The sequence below is a fragment of the Phodopus roborovskii genome, unplaced genomic scaffold (assembly GCF_943737965.1).
Source record: "Phodopus roborovskii unplaced genomic scaffold, PHOROB, whole genome shotgun sequence".
Taxonomy (NCBI): Eukaryota; Metazoa; Chordata; class Mammalia; order Rodentia; family Cricetidae; genus Phodopus; species Phodopus roborovskii.
In genome coordinates, this window is record NW_026126563.1 from 13,255,583 (window position 1) to 13,281,437 (window position 25,855).

Genomic DNA, 25,855 nt, shown 5'->3' on the forward strand with positions numbered 1-25,855 from the left:
TTGGTTAATAAATACTACGTCTAGGCTTTCTTGAGGATGCTGTTTATTTATTTTATTCTTCTGAATAAAAGCATGTTTTATGTGCCTTTGTCTATTTTGTGAGTTTTAAAATAAAACGTTAGCCATATGTTACAGCAAGTTAACCTTGGAAATCAAATTAGATTTCCATTTTCCAGTGTTGTGTTGTTAACTTTGTTTTGCTTTTTTGAGAGAAGGTCACTTTTCTTGCATGTAACCCAGGCTGACTTTGAACTTGCTTTGTACATAAAGATGATCTTGAATTTCAGATCCTTTTTCTCTATAAGCTTGAGCCATGGTTTAATGCTCAGAATCAAACGTAGAGCTTCCTGCATGCCAGACAAGCACTCTACCTCTTTGTTAGTGATTACTGTATTCATTTAATGTTTATCTCCAGCTGTTTGGAAGGAAATTTCTTTTTAATATTAGGTGAACAAACACCAAAAGTGTAACAAAAAAGAAAGCTACTTATAGTCTGTGCTGTTGTTCTGTGCTGGCAGCCTTTTAACGACTCAGCTAGCTAGGCTTGTCTTATGGTGAGAGTTTAAGGCCCATTAGGTTTATTGTTCTTTTGTTTTTAAATGTGTTTTGTTTTTTTTTTTTTTTTTTTTTTTTTTTTTTTGCCTTGGCATGCAAGTGATTTTCTAAATACTGTCCCATACATGGCTGCTTTTGAGAGTACAGATACCCCAAATAGTTTCACCGGGCCTATTACTGTGTTGTATTAGAAATCTCTCATCTGCTCCCAATTTCTTACCTTGTATGTAGTAGCCTTCCATACACCAAAATTTTATGGGTAGCACTGCTGCCTACCTGTTTGCAGTCTCAGTTATTTGAAACAGATGAAGCCATTGGTCCACTAGGCATCTCTCATATGGATAGAAATGGCCATGAACAGCAGACTTTTACTTTGTGCTGTCTTGGGTTCAAGGTATGTGGGAATGGGACTCATTCTACTAGTTGCCCAAAACAAAAGACTGTCCTTGCTCAGGGATAGGCAGCTCCTTCCTGCTGTTTGAAGACAATTTCTTATTTGACTATAAGCCTTAGTTTTCTGTAACACCTAAAAAATTACTTGGACTACTATGTAGTCAGTAGGGTGTGTGTGTCTCTGTGTGTGTTTCTCATCTGCGTGTGTGCGTGCATGCGTGCATGCATGCGTGTGTGTGTATGTGTGTGTATGTATATATGTTTAATGTCTTATTGATAATACTTATGGGGAGAAGAGAGCCAACTTAAACACAACTCAACGTATGCTGCAGGGTATGGTGAAGTGTGCCCATGGTCCCAGCGCTTGGGAAGATGAGGCAGTAGGATAAACAAGTTCAAGACCAGTGTGGCCTGTGTAGTAAGTCTAAAAAACAGCAAACTTAAAAAACAAAACAGTGAAATACTTGTATAGATATAAAATCCAATATATTGACTATTTCTGAAATATATATATAGTTCACTGGCAATAAGTCATTGATACATGTACAACTGTCTACAGTGCCATTTAATTCCAAATGATTTGGCTTCTTTTTCATTCATTTGGTAGGCCCACACATCTAGTGTCCTTTGTGTTGTATTTGTTTTTAAGTTCCTTCTAGTTGTTTCTTCAGTTTTCTCAGGAGTCTCCCATCTTTGTTCCCGTTTGTGTTTTCCATTGTATATTTTTGCCTTGTTTACCTCTAGGTGCTGTTGTTTCCCAGCATTTTGTTCTTCATTCCTTTTCATTCTTTATTTGCTTTTGATTAATAACTGCATTGTTCTTGGGCTACATGTACCCTCATGACTCCCAAACTTCGAAAATCTTTTTGAAGTAGTAGTCGCATTGTTAGCTGCCATTTTGGTATCCATAACTTAATTGGGGAGCTTAAATTTAGTATGTCCAAAACATCTTTTCCAGTTTATGTTCTGTGATTTTGTTAATGAAGTCACCATTCTTGTAGGCTAGGAGATATGGTATAAACATTCTTAGACATACACTATCATTCTCAGCTCATCTTGCCCCTTGTAGTTCATCGAGTTCTTTTGCTTCCTGTCGCCACTCAGTTTTAATGTTTAGTTTAGTCTATTATCTGATTGTGCCTGTATTTTTACAACATCACAATATCCTCGTAATTGCTCCTTTTCTACCTATGTCTTCTAGTGCTAATCATCATCTTATTTTATTGTAAGACTTCAATAAATTAAAGACATCATATGCCACTCTTCTTCCTTTTAAACTCCTGTTTCCAAATGGGCATTGGAAGATAAACACCCAATTTCCTAGTCTGGTGTGTCATGCTTTACTGTTCCCTAACCCATTTTTACAGTTTTACCTCCTCCACATCCATCTTACCCTTTCTAGTCAGGTGCACTCTTCCCTACTTCCTTGCTTTCCCGTCTTCATCTTACTCCTGCTGGGCCTTATCTTTACAAGTCAGCTCTCATACTCCCCTGGCTTACAGCCCCCCAAATTAGATAGTCCTTCCTGTTCATGTTGGTAGATATCTTATATACTTTTTTGCTCTACTTCTGAACTCTTGAGAGACAAGTTTTTGTTGCTTTTTTTCTACAGTTTTTCTACACAAGACAACTTAAGTGATTATAATAGGACCTTTCAGAAACTGAAAATTCATTGTTTTTATTTTTTATTTGTATTTATGTGTGTGTGCAGCATGTGTATACAGGTTCCTTCAGAGGGTATCAGGCCCTGGAAACTGGAGTCGCAGACCTGATGTGGGTGCTGGGAATTGAAAACAGGTCTTTTGGAAGAGCAGCATTTGTTCTAACCACTGAACTTTCTGCGGCTCCATGTTCTTCATTTTATAGAACTTTGGAGGATTTCTTGCCCTACTTTATGGTTGAATATTCATTCTCATTGCTTGTATTGTACATCTTTTCTACTGCATCAAAGTAGAAGCCCGAACTCCTCTTCTATAAGTATTTTAACTTCCTTAGCCTTAGTTGGTGTATGCTTTGATTACAATAGAATATCTTTCTATTAATTTTATTTCTTTGACTTAAAATGACTTGAGTTTTGCCTGTGGGTGTCATTGAAAAACATTGGAAAATATCCCATCTTGCTATAGAATGAAAATATTTGATGGTAGGTCCAAATATCTAGTGGCCAGATGCAGCTCCTAGAGGTGACTAGATTTTCATTAATGTGAACATTACCAAGCTCAATGGTCAAAAAGCAGATAGAAATTGCTGCATTAGGGAATATTTTAGCATCATGACCTGAGTTGACTCTTAAGATTTTATCTCTATATTACCAAAATGTATAGCTTGTCATTCCTAGCAATAGGGAGACAAAACTACAGATATAATTAAAGAAAAGTAGGAATATTCAGGGCTTCATATGCGTCTCATAGTTTAACAAATCTGATACACGTTAGATATACAAAATAGCTACTAATTTTCATTTTATAGTAGAGAAAACAAAGGCTTAAAGAGGTTATGTTATTTGTCTTCTCAATAGCATGTAAGTACAAGTGTGTTTTTCTCTGAATTTTTTTTTTTAAACAGCTTGAAAATACTGTGACATGTCTGGAATTATCACTTTATTAGGATGATCCAAAATCACTGTTCTCTCTATAGAGAACAATTAGTACTATTACTAATCAGTACATAAACCACATTGACAGAAGCACAACTCTTTTTAATGAAGACACTTAGGATTGCCTGAACGTGCCTTCTGCTATATCATATAGCAAGATATGGTCTCATTACAAACTTTCATTTGGTCATATGGATTGCTACACCTTCACATTGCCTACCACTTGCTTATACACTTAAATGTCTGGTTTTGAAAAGCAAAAGGCTCCTATTTGTCTTTTCCTGTTGTCCTAGAAGATGCTTTAAAGAGAGAAAGTGAGCCCTGTGAGCACCTGTTATTTGTTTTTTTTATAATTAAAAATATGTGAACAGCTGGATTATGTGTGACTTCTAATTTTATGCTTCATTAAATATTATTTAGCTATTAAACTCTGTAAAACACTTATAGTCACAAATGTAGGTTTTTGCTGAACACCTGTGAAATAAAGATAAATTTAGTAGTAAAATGGGATGTAAAATTTCATATCCTTGAAAGTACAGTATATGAATCATAATCACATGCAATTGATCTGGTGATTTTTTTTCCTGCTTCACTAACTGGAAGTTTTAGAAAGTTAAAAAAAAAGTGTATATGAAATAAAAAATAATGGAATTTTTATCTTTCCTATTACTTATGTAACCTTGTAAAATTTGTTAAATGAATACAAGATGAATTGAAGAAAGGACATTAAATACTAAAACCAGAAAATATTCTGATGTGCTAACACTGTCTGTCTGTTTGTTCCTTTAGGATGGATTAGATGCTTTGGTTTATGATTTGGATTTTCCTGCCTTAAGGAAAAACAAAAACATTGACAACTTTCTAAGCAGATGTGAGTACTTTCTGTGGAGTTTAATGTTACTGTGCATGTAACTGATTATCAGATTATTCATGCCTGTTTCCCTTTTGTTCAATTCTTACTGTTTCATCAGTTAATTTTATGTAACACCTAGTACAAAGATTGACCCTTCCTGCTGCACTAAAACGAGACACTTTGAGTGAAATTTTAGAAGCTAATTTAGGTGCCTATCAAGAATCTACAAAGTAATTTGTGGAAAGGGGGATGAAAAGTAAATAGCTAAATAAGTATATATTTTTTAAAAATGCATGTATGTACATATTCATGTTTTAATATTATATTTGATCCCTATCGTTGTTAATAAAAGAATTAATTACTACAGGTAAAAATTGATTACATATGACAACCCATCATAAAAGGGTTTCTTCATCACAGCTGTTTTATATGTGCTAACAGGTGTTCTTTTCTAAAACTTTATTTTAAACTTTGAAATTGTTTAAGAATATTAAGTTAGACTGTTAAGAACAGGTTTTCCCACCGTCCTGGTCCCAGAGCTGCACCAGCCCCAAATAACGCACAAAGGCACTGTATTAGATATAAAGCTGTTAGCCTGTTACTAGTGTTTCTTATTCGCTAGCACTGTCTTAAATATTATCCCATTTCCATTAATCTAAGTATTTCCATGTGGTCTTATCTTACCGGAGAGAGGGTGCGGAGTTCTGTCCTACATTTTGAATCTCCTCCTCCGATATCTCCTTGTCTCCTAGTCCCACCTATCTTGCTTTCCTATTGGCCAACTGTGCTTTACTCATTAACCAATAAGAGAAATATATTTACAGAATGACATCTCCCATCATTAGACTAGTTTGAAATGTAAAGAATTAGTAGTAAAAAATAGATTATAAAATTCTTCCCACATCATTTATTTCTGTTTCATTTAATATAGTCATATAAAATAGTTGTATTTTTTCTTTATCGTAATTTCTTTTTTATCATTTCTACAGAGAAGAGTTTTAATTGCTTATTTTGTACTTTGTCAGATTTTTTTTTTTCTTAAAAATAAATCAGTTTTAGTTTTATTTTGGAGTTTGTTACCAAATTCTGTTATTGGGAATCATTTTTCTCTAGTGATGAAAAATGAACCAAGTATTTTACCATTGAGCTACATTCCCATCTCTTTGAATTGGGAAATTTTAAGTATAAAATTAAGTTGCTAATTTGTTACATCCTGCTGGAAAAATTAAACAATTTACTAGTTTATATTTCTTTGTCCCCATACTTGATGATTTAGTAAAATAACCAAAGATGGACTACTTCTTGCTCCGTGGTAGACAAAGGGTGAGGTTGATTATTAGTGTAGAGGTAGAGGGTAGAGTATAGTTTTGACACGTAGGGCAACATGTTGGGAAAAAGAAAAACTTTCTTAATCTACTATTGTTTTCTATTTTGTTTCGTTTGTCTTGCATTGCAGCTCAAGCTCACCTTAATGCCCTGCCTCACCCTCCTGAGAGTTTAGCATTCTGTGTGTGAGCTACAACATCTAATTTATTTATACTATGCTTGTATACTAAGTATGTCTATGTCTATTTTATAAATGGAAACACAACTAGGATAGAAATAAGTAAAGTCAAGTGACCTTTTAAATTTAAAATTAAATTTGTATAGCTTATTTGAAATATTAAACTAGGGAAAATGCAAGAAAAGTAATATTAATGAAAGAAAATTTTGACAAATCATACATGCTGATAAATAAAAATCACAAATCTACCAGTACAAAAAGAAATCAGATCAGCAAAATTAACATATTAATAAAGGAAATGCATATCTTAGTAGATACAGAAAAATAAATAAAAATTTATATTCATAAATATCCTGTGAAAGAAGCTTGTTTATCTCAATAAAGGAAACCTGTAGTTCAGATTTTATTTTTATGTATGTTCAGATTTTATTTTTATGTATGTGTGATTCCAGTTTTCTTAGTTTCATTTGTTGAAAGGCAATTTGTTTTCTAGCTGTTTTTGGCATGTGTCAAATACTAAGTCACTGTAGCTGTATCTGTGTGAGTTTGTTTGTGGGTTATCTATTCCACTGGTCTATGTAGTTTGACAGTCTCTTACACATTTAGTTACACGAGTTAAGAGTCCTAGTCCTAGTTCTAGTCCTAGTCCTAGGTGTTTGAGAATTAGTAAAGACATGGGGAGAAGAGTAAAACAGTAATTATGACTATTATGGGTTGTAAACTCTTAGGAATATCATAAAGACTTTGCAATACAAAATTTATAATTATTTGCAAATTGAAAAGCTTGCTTATGGCCAGACGTTGAGGCCCATACCTGTAGTCTTGCAGTTGAGAACCCTAAATTTGGGGCCATCTTGGACTATATAGTGGGAAAGAACTTAGAGGTAAAAAGGTTAGGAGAAAGAAGGGACATTTACTGGACATTAACTTTGAGGGATTGGGTTAAGATAGGAATATTGTGTTGAAGGTGAAGAGATCAAATATTTCTACAAGTGTTACATGGCAGTTCTCTGAGTGCTTCATTTGTTTTAGCTCAGTAAACAGAAAGAATATTTGATGAAAGTGAAAATTAGTAGGGGTTTGTGGGAGATGTAAGAGAAAAAACACACAACTGAAATAGAATGTCTGAGGATTCCTAGTGTGGCAGTAAGACCAAAACATCAAGACCAAAAACAACATGGAAAGAGTTTATTTGATCTTACCAATTCCACATCGCAGTCTGTCACTGAAGGGACTCTGGGCAGGAATCTGGAAGCAGGAACCGATGCAGAGGCAGTGGAGAGTAGGGCTTACTGGACTGCGCAGCCTGCTTTGTCATATCTCCTAGGACGTCCAGCCCAGGGAGTGGCAGCACACACAGTGAACTGGACCTCCCATATCAATCATCAATCAAGAGAATGCCCTAGGGCTGGAGAGATGGCTTAAAGGTTAACGGCATTGCCTACACTTCCAGAGGACCCTGGTTCAATTCCCAGCACCCATGGGGGTTCACAGCTCCATTTCCAGGGAATCTTGACACCTTCATATGGACATGCATGCAGGCAAAGCACCAATGCTCATAAGACAAAAATAAATCACTTTTTAAAAAAGAAACGAAAATGCCCTACATGCTTGCTCAAAGGCCAGTTTGGTGGAGACATTACTTGAAGTTCCCACTTTTCAAATGATCCTAGCTTAGTCAAGTTTACATGAAACTAGCCAGCCAATATGCTATATTGTAGAGTAGGAGAATATTAGAAATTAGAGTGAAATTAGAAATCAAAGTACGTTAGGGAAATGCATGATTGATAGATAGAATTAAAACTAGCCTGATATGATTATGACTTAAGTAAGATACATGGTTTTATATGTTTACCAGGACATGCTAAGCTACATAAGTACAGAGTAACTGGAGAGTTGGATTTAAATAGGATTATTGTTTTGTTAAACTAAGTGCAACAGAAGAATGCAATAATTAAAACGGGAATATTGGAGAAATGAGTAAACTAAAATATTTTCTAAGTGACCTGAGAGTAGATTTACAGCCATCTCCTTTACAGTAAGAGATTGTGTGTGGGGATGGCAGCTGAACTTCACTTAGTCTGCTTCTGGGAAGTCTAAGTGAGGTGGGAGAGTAGAGGTTATCACTGAGATGAGAACCTGGTTTCCTTAAAGCCCAAGCTAAGGGCAGTATTTACATTCTTAATAATTGGAAAAGTTAGAGGATTAATATATCATGATGTGAAGTATCTGAAATCCAAATTTCAGTGTCTGTAAGTAATGGCTTCATTGGGACATTGTCATGCTCTGTTTTTTGTTTTGTTTTTTTCAGACAATTTCTCTGTGTTGATCAAGCTGGCCTTGAACTCAGAAATTTACCTTCCTCTGACTCCTGAGTGCTGAGATTAGAGTGATGTACCACTGCATCCAGCACCGTGCTCAGTTTCTAATGCCTCATTTATGGCTGCATTTGTGCTCCAGTGGTTCAGTTGGATAGCTGTAACAGAGACCATACATAGCCATTTCATTGTGTGCAGTGTGGTGTAAATCATACTGGTAGAGTTACAAGTTGTATTTAAAGTGCCACATATATCATTTTTTACCTTTTAGTACGTATCTATTATGTTCAAACAAGAACAGAAAAAATATGTACTTTAAATGTCCTTTTGAGGCATGTTGTAATATGGGTTATATTATCAAGTTAGATGGTAAAACATTTTTTATTGTGCAGTTGACAGGTCAGCTGTGTTAAACAATATAGTATCCAGTGATATTATCAGACTGAATACTAATACTCCCAACTCAGGACAGCAGTAGTTATAATTAAAGGACTTTAAGTGGAGTAGTCTCATCACAGTAGAATTTCTTAACTAAAAGGGAAAGTAAAGTCTGCAATCTTGAATAAGTTTGCTACTGGTTTATTTTATAGCTAAACAGAGGAAGATATTCACTAATGGTATGTTATTAACGGTAACCAAACAAATATGAAACACTTGCTTAATACTGTTAGCCTTGGGGTAGAGTGCTTGCCAAGCATGTGCAAGGACCGGGGTTCAGTCCTTGCCTGCCACCAAAAGGCCATTAAAATTTTGATGAGAACAATTGCTCAAAGAATTAAGGGAAAGAAAACAGCTGCTACATTCTTTAAAGAGATAGTCTTGGGTGAGGTGGTCCTCACTCTCCCCCTCCCCTTTTGGTTGTGTGAGTCCCTTGTGTAATATAGCCCAAGCTGGCCTGAAAAGCAATTGTTTTGCCTCAGCCTTTCAAGTGCTTGGGATTGTAGGGCGTGCATTGCCATGCTCAGTTTAGGCTTCAGTTTATTTGAGGTACTAATCTACCTTAGCAATTATTCTTTAGTTATCTTCTGACCATGTAGACTATAGAAAGTTTGGTCTTCTTTCCTTTATAATATGCATTATAAATACCTACTTCTTTTTTTTTTCTCTCTCTCTCTCTAGAACAGTGGTTCTCAACCTGGTTCATTACCCCTTTGGGAACTGAGCCAACCTCTCACAGGAGTTGCCGCGATTAGGCCATGGGATAACACAGATATCTATCTACATTAGGGTTCATAATAGTAACAAAACTACAGTCATGAAATAGCAACAAAATAATTTTGTGGTTGGGGTTACTACAACATGAAGAACTGTATTAAAGGGTTGTAGCATTTAGTAAGGTTGAGAACCACAGCTGTAGAACATGGCCTGCCTATACCAGGGATCCTATTTCTTCCCATCTTTAAGAATAGGATCCACTACATAGTGACTGAGTGAATATTTGTCTTACATATGGTATCTTTAATTCTTATCCACAGATCTGGTTCCTTTATAAGTTTGTCTACATTTTTTTAAGATGCTAAATAGCCCCACCTCCATTTTTCTTAGTGCTACCAAGAAATGATACTAGGGGAAAAATCACTATGCTAATCCTTAATGTTTTTCCTGCTTATTCATACCCTAATCTTGGTGTTTGTATGTTAATTATAATTGTTACAAATCTGATCATATATATGCTGGTGATGAGAAGTAATAGTCATGTTTTAGGATGTTCTGTGTTAGCATAATGTAATTATAGAGCCCCCAAAGATTATTTATATGTAAAAGTGAGGATAAATGACTAATAATGTGAGGGGGGATAATTTATCTTGGATTGTTATGACACAACTATGTTAAAAATATAGAATTAAAGTTAGGAAAGGCCGGGTGTAATGGTGCACTCCATTAATCTCAGCACTTAGGACTTAGGAGGCAGAGGTAGGTGGGTTCCTGAGTTTGGGGTCAGCCTGGTCTACATAGTGAGTTCCAAAACAGCTAGAGCTGAATAATGAGACTCTGTCTCAACCCCCAACTGGCCCCCCAAAAATAATAAATAAAAATAGGAAGGTGTTTGTCATGTAAAACAAATGGGGCTATCATACTGGTTTTTTTCTTGACTGTTATGGAAATTTCAGTAAAGACCAAGCCTAAGTTTCCTGTTGATCGAGTTTAAGATCCAGTAAAATCCAGTCATCTAGGATAGGTTTGGAAAAATCTTCTATTGTATGTAGTGTTGTCTACTTCAAAAGAGTCATAAATAACATCCCTTCACCAAGGAGTGAGTGCTTTGTTGAGTTTTTAAATCCTGAGATAAGGTGGGTAAGTAGTCCCAACCTCTCTGCAGGTTAGGCTCTACTGTTTAAATACATCTGTGCTTTGTTCTAGATTGAACCCTTGGTGAAGTGATTAAGGGTAGCTAGGGCTATAGAAAACTTGTTTGACTCAGAACTGTTGGCCAGCAGACCTTTACACTTGGTAGCATGCAAACCTAGGCTAGGACAAGCAAAATGTCAAGGAACTAGGAGGTCCTACTGATTTCAAAAGTTTTGTCTACTAGCTTCCTCAAGATTTGAAGCCTTTTTTTTTTTTTTTTTTTTTTTTTTTTTTATGGTTCTAAACGTCTTATAACTAGAGTTTGGGATACTTTATCAAGTGTCACTGGCCATTCTAAAATACTATCCCAGCTTAGGATTTTCTTATTTCTCATGTAGAATACTAAATTCTCTTAAAATTCTCCCCACTTCAGTCTTATCCTTACTGAATCTATCTTTACTATTCTTCATAGTAGTTTAGCTAAAGTGTAGATTTGATTATGCTTATTTGTCTGAGTTTCTTTTTATAGCTTTGAACCCATGCCAGTAGTTGTTATTATTATGCCTTGACTTTTATATATTGAGTTTTGGAAACCTGTAATCTGGAAAACAAAACTTTCTATTATTAAATGATAGTTTGTTTTTCCTTTTCCTTTATTTTCTTGCTTACTTCCTTTTCTTTTTTTCTTGTTTTGGCTGGCCTAGAAGCTCACTGGTCAGACCAGGTGGCCTTGAATTCACAGAGATCTGTCTTTCTGCCTCCAAAGTGCTATTAAAGACATAATTTCTAACTACTGGTTTACAGGCAAAGCTCAGGCTCCTTAACCAGATTGGGGGTCCTCAGCCCCTTCTGCCACTTTACCACAAACATACTAGTCTAGCACCCAAGCCCTTGTATATACGGTTTCACCCCTCCATCACTTAAATGTTCCGTCTTAATAGCCCTCTCATGGCTAACAACTACTTTTCACTTCAGGAGTCATTGTCCTTAGAGAGTTTTTCTAATCCTTTCTCTCAAGGCAGGCTTTGATTGGTACCTCTTAGTACTTCAGAAACCCTGCTTATCTCTTTTTTATTTTATACTGTTTTGAATTATATTTTTCATTGTTTCATTCACTAGCATTTGACCCTTTAAAAACAGTTACCACCTTTCCATATCTCTAGTGATTACTTAGAACCTTATGTAGAGTAGGCACAACTTACTTGTGTAAAGAATTTGTTGAATATTATCTGTATCTTTGTAGTACCATCTTGCAGTACTGTGACCTAGGAAATTAATAAATATATTTATCCTCCTATAGAAATTTATTAATCTAGGACCAAATTAGGAGCAAGACTGTCTTTCCAGTGAGGATTCATAAATTATTGTCATCTGTAGCATGACAAGTTTATATAAATAATTTCAGTATTTCAGTATCTCCACTGCATGTTTTAAAGTCTAGCTTCATATTAATAGTATAAGTATGAAGATTGCCAGCTACAAATTTAATTTTAATTCTTTAGTACATATATCTTTGATGTGTTGAATTTGTATCTTTTTAAAAGGATCATTGTGAATGACTTGATTAAACAGTTTTATTTCATTGATGTAAAACATCTGTGTTTGACCTCCAGAACCACATAAACTTTGGATGCATGAGATACTGTCTAAAAAAAAAAAAAAAATGAAAAGCACAGCAGTTTTTGTATTTATAACTTGACATCACTAGATTTTTATAAAAACTCTTGATATAATAGTGAAGTCATTAGAGAATTTATTTGAAACAATTCTCTATTGTGTAAGTTCAGATTTCACATATATCAGTTATTCAAGGGTAGAGCACTGGGGCTAAACCCCAAGTCTCATGAGGCCAGTGCTTCACCCCATCCATCCCAGCCCTAATTGTAACGAAGTATTTTTGTCATCTTTTCATTATGTTTTTCAGTAATTTGATTGTAAAGTAAAAACTAGTCGTTGCAATGCTTTAGTGACTTAATTATATTTTTTCATACAGATAAAGACACAATAAATAAAATTAGAGATTTACGGATGAAAGCCGAAGATTATGAGGTAGTGAAGGTGATCGGCAGAGGTGCATTTGGAGAAGTTCAGTTGGTAAGTTACTCAGAATTTTTAAAAACAACTTTTTTAAAAGTGAAAAACAAAATATTTGCCCATGTAACATAATCTTGGCAAAAATAATCGTTTTCATAGACCCTTTTCTTTAAATGGCATGCCTACGGCATGAAAATTTTGGGCCAGATCTGAAGGTGATAGAGAAGTGTTTTCCCTAAACATTTCAGTAAAAATCTCTTGTCTCACAGGAACTCCTTTCTAGAATTCTGTGGAATAAAATTGTATGAACAGGGCAACATACATGATGGAGCAGATTATGCGAAATATAGGAAATAGAAGGTTTATTTATTGTTATAACAGTGCTTGTGGTGATTAAGGTCCTGACACTAGCTAATTGGGATAAGTAAACAGAAGGAAAGAAACAAAAACAACCACATTATTTAGTAAGTGTTAAAGTCATGTTGTAAATTGTTCAGTGAAACATTAAGCTTTAAATGTTAACCAATGGTTTGTGTTCAATTTTAAAGGTAAGGCATAAATCCACCAGGAAGGTATATGCTATGAAGCTTCTCAGCAAATTCGAAATGATCAAGAGATCTGATTCTGCTTTTTTCTGGGAAGAAAGGGACATTATGGCTTTTGCCAACAGTCCTTGGGTTGTTCAGGTATGGTTCTGATCCTCTTTCTTAATGCTGTACTAGTTTGTAAAAAAAAAAAAAAAAATCTGAGAAACTTATTTTTTAGAACTGTAATAATTTATTGGTAGTTATAAAGTTGTCTAACGTTATTTTTGAAGTCATGAAGTTTTAAGTTTGTTGAGTTATCTTTAGAAAGGTCAGAACAAAATATATATATTTTTTTTTTGTAGAATTTAATCTGCTTTTATTTAAGGAAAGTATTTCTGCCTTAACTTTAGTAATAATTTTGTGTGTGTGAATAAACATGAGGTCCTCATTCTTTTTAAAACTATCTAGTCTCTTTTACTGAAGTAAAGAAGATTGAGTTTCACTAAGCCCCAGATAACAGTGTGTCGGCCTTACGTTTTAGTACCAGGGAACACACACCCTCACATCGGTTTGGTGTAGCACAGCCATGGCCACCGTGCTGGAGGCAGAGGCATGACCCCATCTCCAAAAGAAACATAAGTTCTAGTGGTATTGATTGCCATTAGCCAATTGTTTAACGTTCATGGGCCATCATTTCTTTGCTTATAAATATGAAGCTGTCTTTAAATTTTTTTTTATCTAGACAGGATCTTAATGCTAGACCTCATACTTCTGTGTAGCTGAGGATAGCTTTGTATTCTGAGTGCTGAGATAGTAGGTGCACGCAACAAGAGCTTATAACCCTGAACCATCTCTTTAAACTTGGAGTCCCCCCCCTTAGCATCGGTATTACTAACATTGTGTGCCAGGTAATACTTTTTGCCCTTTTTCATTTGTTCTTGAGGTAAGGTCTCACTGTGTAACATTGTTGACCTGGAACCCTATATGTAGGTAAGGCTAGCCTCAAACTGGTCATTGGAGGCATATGCCATCATATTTGACACTAGTTAATCTTTAAAGGACTGTTGTATTAGTTACTTTTCAGTTTCTGTGATAAAGTACCATGTCTAAAGCAACTCACAGCTTTAAGGGTTTATTTGGGCTTATAGTTCCCAAAGGAACATCATGGCAGCAGGTGGGCAGGGTGGCTGGAGCAAAAAGGTGAATGCTCGTATCTCAGACCAGAGGCAAGAAGCACATTTGAGCAAACTGGAAATGATGGGGGCTGTTATATTTTTAAAGCCTGCTTCCAGTGACATATGACATACTTCTTACAAGGCGATACATCCTAACCCACTGCAAATGGTTATCAGCTGAGGACCACGTGAGCTTGGGGGGGGCATTCTTACTCAAACCACCACAGTTATCCCCTATATTATCCAATTACTAGTGTGTTTATGATGTTTGACAACATCCCTATCCTCTATCCAGACTATTACCAGTGGTAATTCTCCCCCGTACCAGTTATGATAACTGAAAATGCATTTAGAAATTGTTGAATAACCCTTGATGGAGAAGTGGAGGACAAGAGAGCTTGGAGGTGGTGTTTCCTGATAAATGGATGTTTAGTATTATTTCTGTTAAAGATTAGCATAGTTACATCATAATTATTCAGTTTGCAATTTAGATGTCTTCAATTATATTGTATGTAAATAAGGTAAGCTGCAACCAGAATAACAATGTTTCTTTAATTATGGCACTCAAGTGAGAAACTATACGTTTACTCTGAGGTAGTAATGAAATAATGCTTTACTTCTCATCCTTACTCCTAAATTTAATAACATGTGGGCAGTGTGTGTGTGTGTGTGTGTGTGTGTGCGCGCGCGCGCGCGCGTGTGTGTGCACGTACACGTGCATTTGTTGAGGCAGGATGAGAAGTAGTGCCGTTGCCTTCCTCCTTTGAGACAGGATCTTTCATTGGTGTTGAGTGCATCACTTAATAGATACCGTCTGGCCAGCAAGCCCCAGCTATCCTGTCTCCATCTCTCCAGCACAGAGATAACTAGTGAATGCCAGCATACCCTGCATTTTCACATGGCTTCTAAGGATCAAACTCAGGTTCTTGTGTTTGTTAAGGCACGTGCTTTACCAGCTGAGCCATCTGTCCCTGTTTAGTTTTTAAATTAATATAAGTAGGACTGGATAGACTATTCATTGCGTAAAAGCATTTGTTCTTGAAAGCTTGAAGACATAAATTCAAATCCCTAGCACCAATGTCAGCAGTTAAGAGCACTTCCAGCTGATCTTTTAGAGGACCCAGGTTTAATTCCAAGCACCCACGTGGCGGCTCACAACCATTTGTAACACTACTTCCAAGGAATCTGATTCCTTTTTTGACCTATGCATAGGCACAATTGCAACCAAAATCCATACACATTTTAAAATTAAAAAAGCTTGAAAGTAGCAACATGTGCCTGTAACATAGCACTAGGGGACAGAAACAGGTAGATCCTTAGAGCTTGTTGGCTGGCCAGCCTGGATGAAACAGCAAGCTTCCTGTTCAGTGTGAAACCCTATCTTAGTGCTATAAGGCAGAGTGATAGAGGAAGGCACCCTGTGTCTTGATCTGATCCCAGCGTACTTAATGTGAACCCACCATATACAACACAGACATGGCACATAAAATCAATTAAAGCAAGCCTATAGCCTATAATTGAAATGATTAAATACTATTGAGAAAATGAAATGTGAAGGCTTTACGACATCTGTAAGCCTGGTGGTGTTTTTTCCTGGGGTTTGCTTTTAGTTTTGTTCTATTCTAAAATAGTGTTTACTTAAAAATTGCTGTTTTTTTTTTTTTTTTTAAGCTTCAGCTCTGAATACACAATAGATTTATTCCCAGTATTTTACAGTTTCTTGCTAATGATTTTGATCTTCCTTCTAACAGTCCAGAAAGACAGTTGTTGTTAGGTACACTCCAAGTTTGAAGTTATGATTTTTCATTTGTTTCTCTGTTTGTTTGTTTTAAGACAGGGTTTCTCTATCTAACAGTCATAGCTGTCCTGGAACTGTCTCTGTTGACCAGGCTGGCCTCGAACTCAGTGAGATCCACCTGCCTCTGTCTCCCAAGTGCTGGGATTACAATGTGTACCACCACTGCCCAGCAGAGGTTATGATTGTTTTATTCATTAAAAGTTTGTTAAACTTTTTCAGCTGCCAGGCATTTAGATGCTAGTTGAACAGCAGGTTTGTAAGTAAAATCAATTTAATCAATCAGAAACAATGGTCAGTCCCAGACATGGAGAAGTTAAGCAAATTTCCAGAGCAGTAAAGCCAAAGCCAGTTCATGAGACCTGAGAGTTCTAATGTTCATTTTAAAGTTAACAATAAACTATCATGTGCATGTTAAAAACTAGAAGTACAATATTTCTTTGCTTATTTCTTTGCTTAAGAAGCTTGTCCTTGTTGAAACTATTATAAAAACCTTTTATATAAAAATTTAGAAGTACTATAGAGAGCTATGAAATGATCCCTGTTGCCTCTTTGGAATATTCAGTTTATAGCTCTTTGGTGTGCATGTTAATGTTTGGTGTGGTGTGGTGTTTATGTTTGCACTAAGAATTGGCCTACACTTACAGCTGTCCTACATTTCAACCATTTACAGTAGTATTTTTGTTAGGTTTTAATATGAAAGAAAACAAAGTGTTCCAAAAGTCATTTTGATTATTTTTTTAATTTGTAGCTTTTTTATGCATTCCAAGATGACCGGTATCTCTACATGGTGATGGAGTACATGCCTGGTGGAGACCTTGTCAACCTGATGAGCAACTATGATGTACCTGAAAAATGGGCACGATTCTATACTGCAGAAGTAGTTCTTGCATTAGATGCAATTCATTCCATGGGTTTTATTCATAGGTAAAGATAATAATGCTTTTAGTTTCTTACTTTTTGAAAGGAGCAGTGAAAGAGAATTTAACCATCACTTTATATTTATATCTCCTACTCCCAGCCTACTTAATTTCTTCCCTATGATACAGGTGGCATGTTAAAATTCTAGTGCATTAAGCTTAATCTTGTTGTAAGTATATTATTTAATAATGTTAATCTAGTTTTATAGCTTTTATATCATATATTAAAAGGGAAAATGTTGCCAGTGATAGGCATGGCGGCGCACACCTTTAATACCAGCACTCAGGAGGCAGAGGCAGGTGGATCTTTTTGAGTTCGAGGCCAACCTGGTCTAAAAATTGAGTTACAAGACAGACAGCTAGCACTATTATTACAGAGAAACCCTGTCTCCAAAAGCCAAAAATAAATAAAAATTGTAAAGTGGTTTCTAAAAGTTATGTGATGAGCATTACTTTAATTTTTCTTACCAAGTTACACATAATAGATTTGTTATGTTTTTACTCCTGTATATAATGTACTTTGATCATAATCATCCCGTTACCCTTTCATGTCCTGTTCCTACTGATCTTCCTGTATCCTACCAATCTCCTTTGTACTTTATTATCTTTTTATCTCCCTGTGACTTTAATTTGGGTTGCTTATAGGAGTGTGGGTGAGGGTTATTTGCAGGAACATAAGGACTTATCAGTGGCAATGGCACTGTAGGGAATGTCTCTCGTTCCCTAGGCAAACATTAATGCTTCATTTGACTTTTATGTCTAGATGATATGTATTTTTGTACTTAATCTCTGAAGTTACTGATTTTCTTATCATAAGAATCAAACTGTGATCTACATAAAGGGAGGGGAAAAAATCAAACTGCCCTTAAAAAAACAAAAACAAAACCAGTCTGATGCACTTGAGTCTCTAGGTGTGGATAAGAGCACGTACTGATTTATGATTCCCGTTGTGTCATGTAGGTTAAGGGGACTTGATCTGAAGTAACAGCTTCATAGCCTTTGTCAGTGTGTGATCTATTTCAGCCACACTTCGTCTGTTTTTTCTCTCACTCAGGGATGTAAAGCCTGATAACATGCTGCTGGATAAGTCTGGACATTTGAAGTTAGCAGATTTTGGTACCTGCATGAAGATGAATAAGGTCAATTTTTAAAATCTAATTTGTTTTCTAATTCAAGATAGTATTTCCTCAGAAGATGCTGTTAAAAACTCATTAACCATAATCTGTATTTGTCCAGAATCGACAGGATCATATTTGTTTTCTTGATACCATGGTTACAGTGTCGTATTAGTAACTTGTCAGTGGTTTATTTTTTCCTCTCTATTTGGGGTAAATGTAGATTGCCAGATTTATGAAATCTTTTATAACAACTTCGTGATAGATACTACTGGTAACTAGAAAGGGAATTAGTGCAAATGTCACTAAATGTTAAATTAAAACTTTCATAAAAAATGAATTTCAAATGTTTCAGAAATATTTTATGAATGCTTTAATTGCTCTGTCTTAAAATATATAAGATTTTGTGGTTTAACAGTGAGTTATAAGATAATCGTTTTCACTATTTGTGTAGTAATAATTTATACATATAACTAAAAGGGAATATGCCACCTTTTTTCTTTGGTTGTAATGGCTTGTATATATTTTACAGCAATTAGAAATATATACTTATCATTTTGAGATACTGATTAAAAGGAAAAACTACATAAGAACTATTGTGTCAACATTTAGTTTTAATTCAATGCACTAAACAAGTAGGTAAAATAGATATTTTTGGAGGAGGGCATTAAAGTGCAGATTTAATAGTTAATTCATGGCAGCACTGTCAAGCCCTTTGCCTTGCACATGGTGCTCAATTTCTTATCTGTCCCGCTGGCTTTCTATATTTTTATCACAGTTCTAGCATAGTTAAATCAGTCAGTTTGGCTAAAAAATAATGAAATCTGTATTTGTATGCTGTGAAATGCTTTGTTATAACCCCGTCAATCTCTTTGCCTTGATTCTGTCTCTGCAGTTAAGATGCAGTCATTATATTGCAGTCAGAAGAATAAGAAATGATGGCATCCAGTGAATGCTATTGTGAATAATGTGTTTCAGTTCTTTCTTTAGGCTGTATTCAATTGAAAACAATTAAATTTTAATCCAAGCTTGCTTCTCCTTTTAGGAAGGTATGGTACGATGTGATACAGCAGTTGGAACACCTGATTATATTTCACCTGAAGTATTAAAATCCCAAGGCGGTGATGGCTATTATGGACGAGAGTGTGACTGGTGGTCTGTTGGGGTATTTTTATATGAAATGCTTGTAGGTGAGTAAAGGAGGGTGTGTGTGTGTGTGCGTGTGTGATTATTTTATGTGTGTGAGTATTTTATCTGCATGTTTGTCTGTGTACCATGTGCGTGCCTGACAGTCCAGCAGAAAGTGGGGAACAGAGCCTGGGTCCTATGCAAGAGCAGCAAGTATTCTTCACTGCTGAGGCATTTTTCCAGCTTCTGTTTTGTTTTGCTTAAGCATCATATGTCTTTCATCCTAAATTCATCACTTGGCTTCTCCTAAAATGCTGTATTAAGCAGTATTAATTTGTATGAAATAAACATGGTCCCTAACATGTTTTGTCTTTTGTGATGTGTTAACTTTTCTATATTAAGTGTGTGCTTTTAGTTTAACAAATATTTATTGTTTGTTTGGTTTTTTTTTTTTTTTTTTAACCAAGTAACTCATAGATTCTTTCTTTAAAATATGTATTTTTTTTTCAAATGTATTTCTTTGGCTTTCATTTTTTTTTTTCCTGTCAATTTTTTCAGGTGATACACCTTTTTATGCAGATTCTTTGGTTGGGACTTACAGTAAAATTATGAACCATAAAAATTCACTTACTTTCCCCGATGATAATGACATATCAAAAGAAGCAAAAAATCTCATTTGTGCCTTCCTTACTGACAGGTAACTAATTTTGACACTGGGTTTCCTTTTGTTGTTGTTATGTGTATGCTGGCGCCCTGCATCAGGGTAGCCCTTCTTTCAAAGCCAAGTTGTCAGACTTGGCATAGGCTATACTTTTTCCTTAAGAAGCATCTCGTCAGCTCGTGTACATCTTTAAATTCTAAGGCATTCTCTCTCATCTTGCCTCTCCCATTTTAAAGCTCATATTTGACCTCTTGCATGTGAACTGTTAGAATACTGTTAGAATACAAAAGCTGATGTCTTGATAATTACTTACAATAATGAAGCCTGATAAAAGGTTAGGGTATTGTGACATCTTTTCTGGCTGTCAGCTTAGTGCATATGAGCAGGCGACTAATATAGGCAGATGGCTTTTCTTTTGTTGTGTTTTAACTTAATTATACGATTGATAAGTATTGAATTTTACTTTTTTCCCCCCTCCTCTTTCCACAAGGCTCAGGCTTTCTGAAAATTTTGCTGATAATAGATTTTGGTTTTTTCAAGGCAGGGTTTCTCTGCATAGTCCTGGCTATCCTGGCACTCACTCTGTAGACCAGGCTGGCCTCTAACTCAGAGATCCACCTGCTCTGCCTCCTGAGTGCTGAGATTAGAGGTGTGCGCCACCACACCCCACCTAATAATAGATTTTTAAGATGACATAAAGAGACCTGTGCAGGTTATAAGATCTTAATGATTAACTACTTTTCTCTTTCCCTTCCTATTTAGAGAAGTGAGATTGGGCAGAAATGGTGTAGAGGAAATCAAACGGCATCTCTTCTTCAAAAATGATCAGTGGGCTTGGGAAACTCTCCGAGACAGTAAGTTATTTTTTTCCCCTGGGCACTCAAGAGTGTTTGAGTAGTTGTAGAAAGATGAAAGTGCCTTGCTAAATATTTGTATACAATTGATGAAAATAAGTTCACAGTACTGTATAAAAATTGCCTAACCCTAGTGAAAATGAATATTTGACAATGCTGTAGAACTTCAGGGACCTGTGCCTCTCCTGTTATTTGCACAATGCCACACTGGTGGGAATGGATTGGGGTTCAATAGGCGTAATTGACACGAGCATATTTGAGATGCTCTTCAGGTAGGCTTAGTTATTCCTGTATGAAAAAAATCAGGGACAGTTGGAATCAAAATGCTTTTCCAGCTGGGCGGTGGTGGTGCACACCTTTAATCCCAGCACTAGGGAGGCAGAGGCAGGCGGATCTCTGTGAACTCAAGGCCAGACTGGTCTACAGTGCCAGTTCCAGGACAGCATTCCAGAGAGAATGACTATCTTGAAAAACAAAACAAAACAAAAAATGTTTTTCTCTGTGAAAAGACAAATTTTTCTCTTTTAATTAAAACTGAAGGTAGAAGAAGGCTGTGCCACCGCTAAGTACAGACTTTAACTCAGTTTATTTATGTGGACATTGGAACTTGTGGTATACTTGATTTCACTAGGACTTTGAAGATTACAGTTGTGAAATAAATACATAGCATGCTATAATTTAATTTTCAGTCATTGTAGAATATTTCCTTAGTTTTTATAAAAGAAAGTTAAAGTTTACAAGGTGATCTGAAGAAAACTTTACATAAGACAGTTATATTAAAATGACGTAACAGCACCAAAGATGCCCCAGGTTTGGGACAAGAAGGATTTATCTTTCCCACTGCACTCTCAGAATTTTCCTTTCTTTTTATTATCAGAGGGATAATGCTGCTACGTTATTAGTCATGAACTCTTCTGGATAGTGTTAGAAACATTGAGGGTGTGGAATTCATGAGACAGTAAGTGGTAGTTTTTACTTGAAGGGGAAATTTTTAAATCAATTTGAAGAAATGGGTTAGGTAGGTTTGCTAGTTTTAGTGGTATATCGTAATTGTTGCAGATTACTAAATGAAGCAGTTACATTGTTTACAACATATTGTCCTAATCTGTAAACTTAGCAAGAAGAAGGAGAAGCAAATTATACTAGTGGTTGATAGCAAAAAGTATCTGTGTACTTACAGACTTATTAGAGAAGCTACAGCAGCAATGTGATCTTGGGAGAACTCAGTAATAGTCACCTAGGGAAAAATCTGCTCAACCAATAGATGTGATACCATTATTCTGCTTAGGCTGCAAGGTAGACTTTTGCTAAACAGCAGTGAGCAGGAAATGAAGCAGATAGTTGCACTGAAAAGTTTTGTTCTTTCATTCATGTATGCTTTTAGTAAATTTAGAAAGGTTTAAAAAACTAAAGAAGTATATAAGGAGGCTGAAAAGAAGTATCTTTTGATTTTTTTTTTTTTTTTTTTTTTTTGGAGTTAGGAAATATACAGATAACTATAGAATAACCATATAATAAGCCACTCTAAAAATAGAGTGGTTGCATTTCTTTTTGGAAGAGAACTATTTGAACCCCCCTTTCAGGCCAAGCATGATTTTATTCCAGGCAATGGAAGAAATAATAGTGTCAAACCAAGTTTCCCCTTGTGCAGCACGTAGTTGTGTGGAAATTGGGGTTCAAACCCATGCCACTTTATTAAAACCCTACATGTCCTTTATTTTAAAAAAAGAGGGAAGGACTTATAGCTTTAAGGCAAATGACTTTATACTTAACAGATTATTACTGTCTTGTGATTTTTATTAGTATTGTCATTTCTTTATATTTTAAAGAGCTGAATTGCTTTCTGATTTTTAGGTTTTTGTTATTGCTGTTGTTTTGTTTGTTTGGTGATACTGAGAATCAAGCCCAGGATTTTATGTGTTCCAAATAAGCACTGTACCACGAGCCACATGTCTATCTTTATGGTTTTGTGGTAGTCATTGTTAGATTCACCATACTTAGGAGCATTTTTATAGCTTTTCTTAAAGTTTATAGGCTCTGCTCTGTGATTATTGAAAAACTAAAAGCTGTAGAACTACTATCATTCTTCCCTTTTCCTGCTTCCTGTCCTTCTTTTCGGCCTTCTCCTAAAATACCAAGAATGCTTTATTCTGAACTGGACTTAATGAATTGTTTTTAATGACTATAATTCCTTTTGAAGTTTTCTTTAGTTTTAATATCTGGATGTTTGCTTGCATGTACATATGTGCAACATGTGTATGCCTGGTGCCTGCAAAGACAAAAAGAGGGTGTTGTAACCCTGGGACTGAAGCTGTGGATAGTTTGCACTGCCGTGTGTGTACTGGGAACCAAACAGGCCCCAAGAACAGCCAGTGCTCTCCAGTTCCAGTTATTATTAGTTTTAATACTTTTGAATTTCCATTTTTCCTTGGTAAAATTGCTTTCTCTTACAACTCATCTAGTTTTACAACTCAGATGTTTTAAAGTTGTCATGACAATTAGTCTCCTAATCAATCTTTTATTTATTTATTTGTGTGTGTGTGTGTGTGTGTGTGTGTGTGTAGTATATACTTTCTCCGAGTCTTCTGAATCTATTCACCTTTTATTTAAAGGCATAAAATATTAAGAGTATAAGATTACTTTTATATCTACTTGACAGAGTTGAAGACAGGAGTATGAGATTAAGATAGAAAACTAGGGCTGGAGAGATGGCTCAGAGGTTAAGAGCCCTCTGGCTGCTCTTCCAGAGGTCCTGAGTTCAATTCCCAGCTCACAACCATCTATAATAGGCTCTGGTGCCCTCTTCTGGCATTCATGCATAAATGCAGGCAGAACAGTGTATACATAATAAATAAATAAATCTTTTTTAAAAAGGTAGAAAACTAAAGAATGAAAAGACCCTCTTTCTCTGAAAAATCTTACTACATCACAAGCCATTGGCAGTGCAGGGATTCAAATCTAAATCTGTGTGATCATTTTAGTATTTTGTTCTACTTAATGATTTTTCTCCTATTTAATAATATCAGAAATGTAAGGAGTCAACATGTTGGCAGTTAACTTTTGTATAAAAGGACATGATCTGATGTTTAAAGCAAGTGAGTTACAATGATTAAGGCTAGTACACTCTTGGAATTTTACAATCTCATGGTAAAGACTAATAATGTCGTCTTTGTTAATAAAGAATTTAGGGCCTAACTTGTAAGTCAGGGCTTTTTAAAGATTTAGACTTTGTTGACATTGTAATAGATTCATTTTTGTTTTAAATAAGTATTTTTTTTTTTTGAGAGAGAGAAAAGTGGGCATGACAAAATCCTCCACTTCAGTCATGTTTAACTTGCAGTCACCAGCATTAAGTATATTCATATCGGTATACATCATCATCGTTGTGTGTCCCAAAACTATCGTTCCAAATTAAAAATCTTTATTCGTTAAGTCTAATGTCCTTTCTTCTTTTCCCAGTTGACTCACATTAAGTACTGTATAGCTTTCTGTCCTGATAGTTAAGGAATCATTCTCTTGCTTCCTTATGGTTCATTGTGTATATTGTCTTTTAGTGCTCATACACATAAAGAAGGTTTATTATAAAATTGTATCTAGTAATTCAGATGTCTTGGTTTTTTAGTAATGATTTCTAACATTTTTTTTTCAAAAATTCCCTGTGAATAAACCATATGTATAAACCATATGTTCTTTTAAAAATATGTATGTATGCCTTGTAATTTTTTTTTCATGAGTCTGACATTTTGAATGTTACAATGTTAGCTCTGAAATCAGATTAGTCCTTTAAGAGTTGTTGGTTATTGTTGCCTGTTGACATTGTTTTACAAAGTTCATGTTACCTATCTTGTGTGATTACTGTGATCTCTGTACTGTTAACCATGACAGAAATTTCCTGAAACACCAAAATTGTGAGCCCCTATTTTTTTCTTTTCTTTATTTTGATTTTATTAATTTATGTGTATGTATAGATACCTGTGTATATATATGCACACCACATACATGTAAGTAAGCATTAACAAAAGCCAGAAGAGTGCCTTAGCTCCCCGGAACTGCAGTTAGAAGTGAGTGTGAGCCGCTCGATGCAGGCGCTGGAAACAGCACTTGGGTGTTCTGCAAGAGTCTCTTAACTGCTGAGCCATGTCTTTGGGCCCACAAGTCCCTCTCTCTTTAAAACAGCCCCTGCTTGTGTTACGGTGTTTATTAGATGATGCCGTTCTCAAGAAAGTTGCTTCTGACAGGTTTTTTTTTTTTTTTTTTTTTTGCTAAGAAACATTTCAGTAGCGAAAAGTGTTGTTTAGGATTTACCGTTAGTTTTGTTGATGTTCACCAGGTTATGGCTGGCTATTTATTTATTTATTTATTTATTTATTTATTTATTTTCCTGTTTTGTTTTTTCAAGGCAGAGTTTCTCTGTACCTTTGAAGCCTATTCTGGAACTTGCTCTGTAGAGATTCCCCAGTCTCTGCCTCCCTAGTGCTGGGATTAAAGGTGTGCGCCACCTTTGCCCAGCTTTTGGTTATTTGTTAACAAAGTCTATTTGTAATTAAATACTCTTGACAATAAGTCTCTAATTAGTTCTGATGTGATTGGGTGACACTATATACAGTCTAAACATCTCAACTCAGAAGTAGAGATTTTAGACTTCTCCCAGGATATCTTCACTTACATCTCAACAGATTTAAAAAAAAAAAAATAACAGAAAAACCTTGACACATTTAAAACTACTCTGATGGGCAGGTAAGGTGGCTCAGTAGGTAAAGGTGCTTGGTACCAAAGGCTGACCCCTGGATTTTATGCCAGGACCTACAGTATCTACAAGTTGTCTCTGACCTCCATAATGTGCCATGCTATACCATGGGCATGTATGCACACATAAGTATAATAAAATATTTTTTAAAATTAGCCGGGCGTTGGTTACGCATGCCTTTAATCCCAGCACTTGGGAGGCAGAGGCAGGCAGATCTCTGTGAGTTCAAGACCTGCCTGGTCTACATAGCTATTTCCTAGACAGGTTCCAAAGCAATATAGAGAAAACCTGTCTCGGGAAAAAGAAAAAAATTAAAATAATATAGGAAAGCCAGCAAGAGAAAATACAGCACATTGGTTGATTTCTTTAAAATATTCCTACATGATATGAT

The 25,855-nt window shown here is 35.5% G+C and overlaps 1 protein-coding gene across 2 annotated transcripts in view; it reads left to right on the forward strand.

The window, feature by feature from the left end:
* The window catches only part of Rock1 (Rho associated coiled-coil containing protein kinase 1), a 94,884-nt gene that overhangs the window by 20,320 nt on the left and 48,709 nt on the right, over positions 1–25,855 (forward strand). For both annotated transcript variants that reach the window (XM_051202007.1, XM_051202006.1), the window contains exons 2-9: positions 4,334–4,415; positions 12,502–12,602; positions 13,091–13,228; positions 16,791–16,966; positions 18,014–18,098; positions 19,120–19,264; positions 19,761–19,899; positions 20,626–20,717. In XM_051202007.1, the coding sequence (XP_051057964.1) occupies positions 4,334–4,415; positions 12,502–12,602; positions 13,091–13,228; positions 16,791–16,966; positions 18,014–18,098; positions 19,120–19,264; positions 19,761–19,899; positions 20,626–20,717 (958 nt within the window). The remainder of the gene's footprint in view (positions 1–4,333; positions 4,416–12,501; positions 12,603–13,090; positions 13,229–16,790; positions 16,967–18,013; positions 18,099–19,119; positions 19,265–19,760; positions 19,900–20,625; positions 20,718–25,855) is intronic.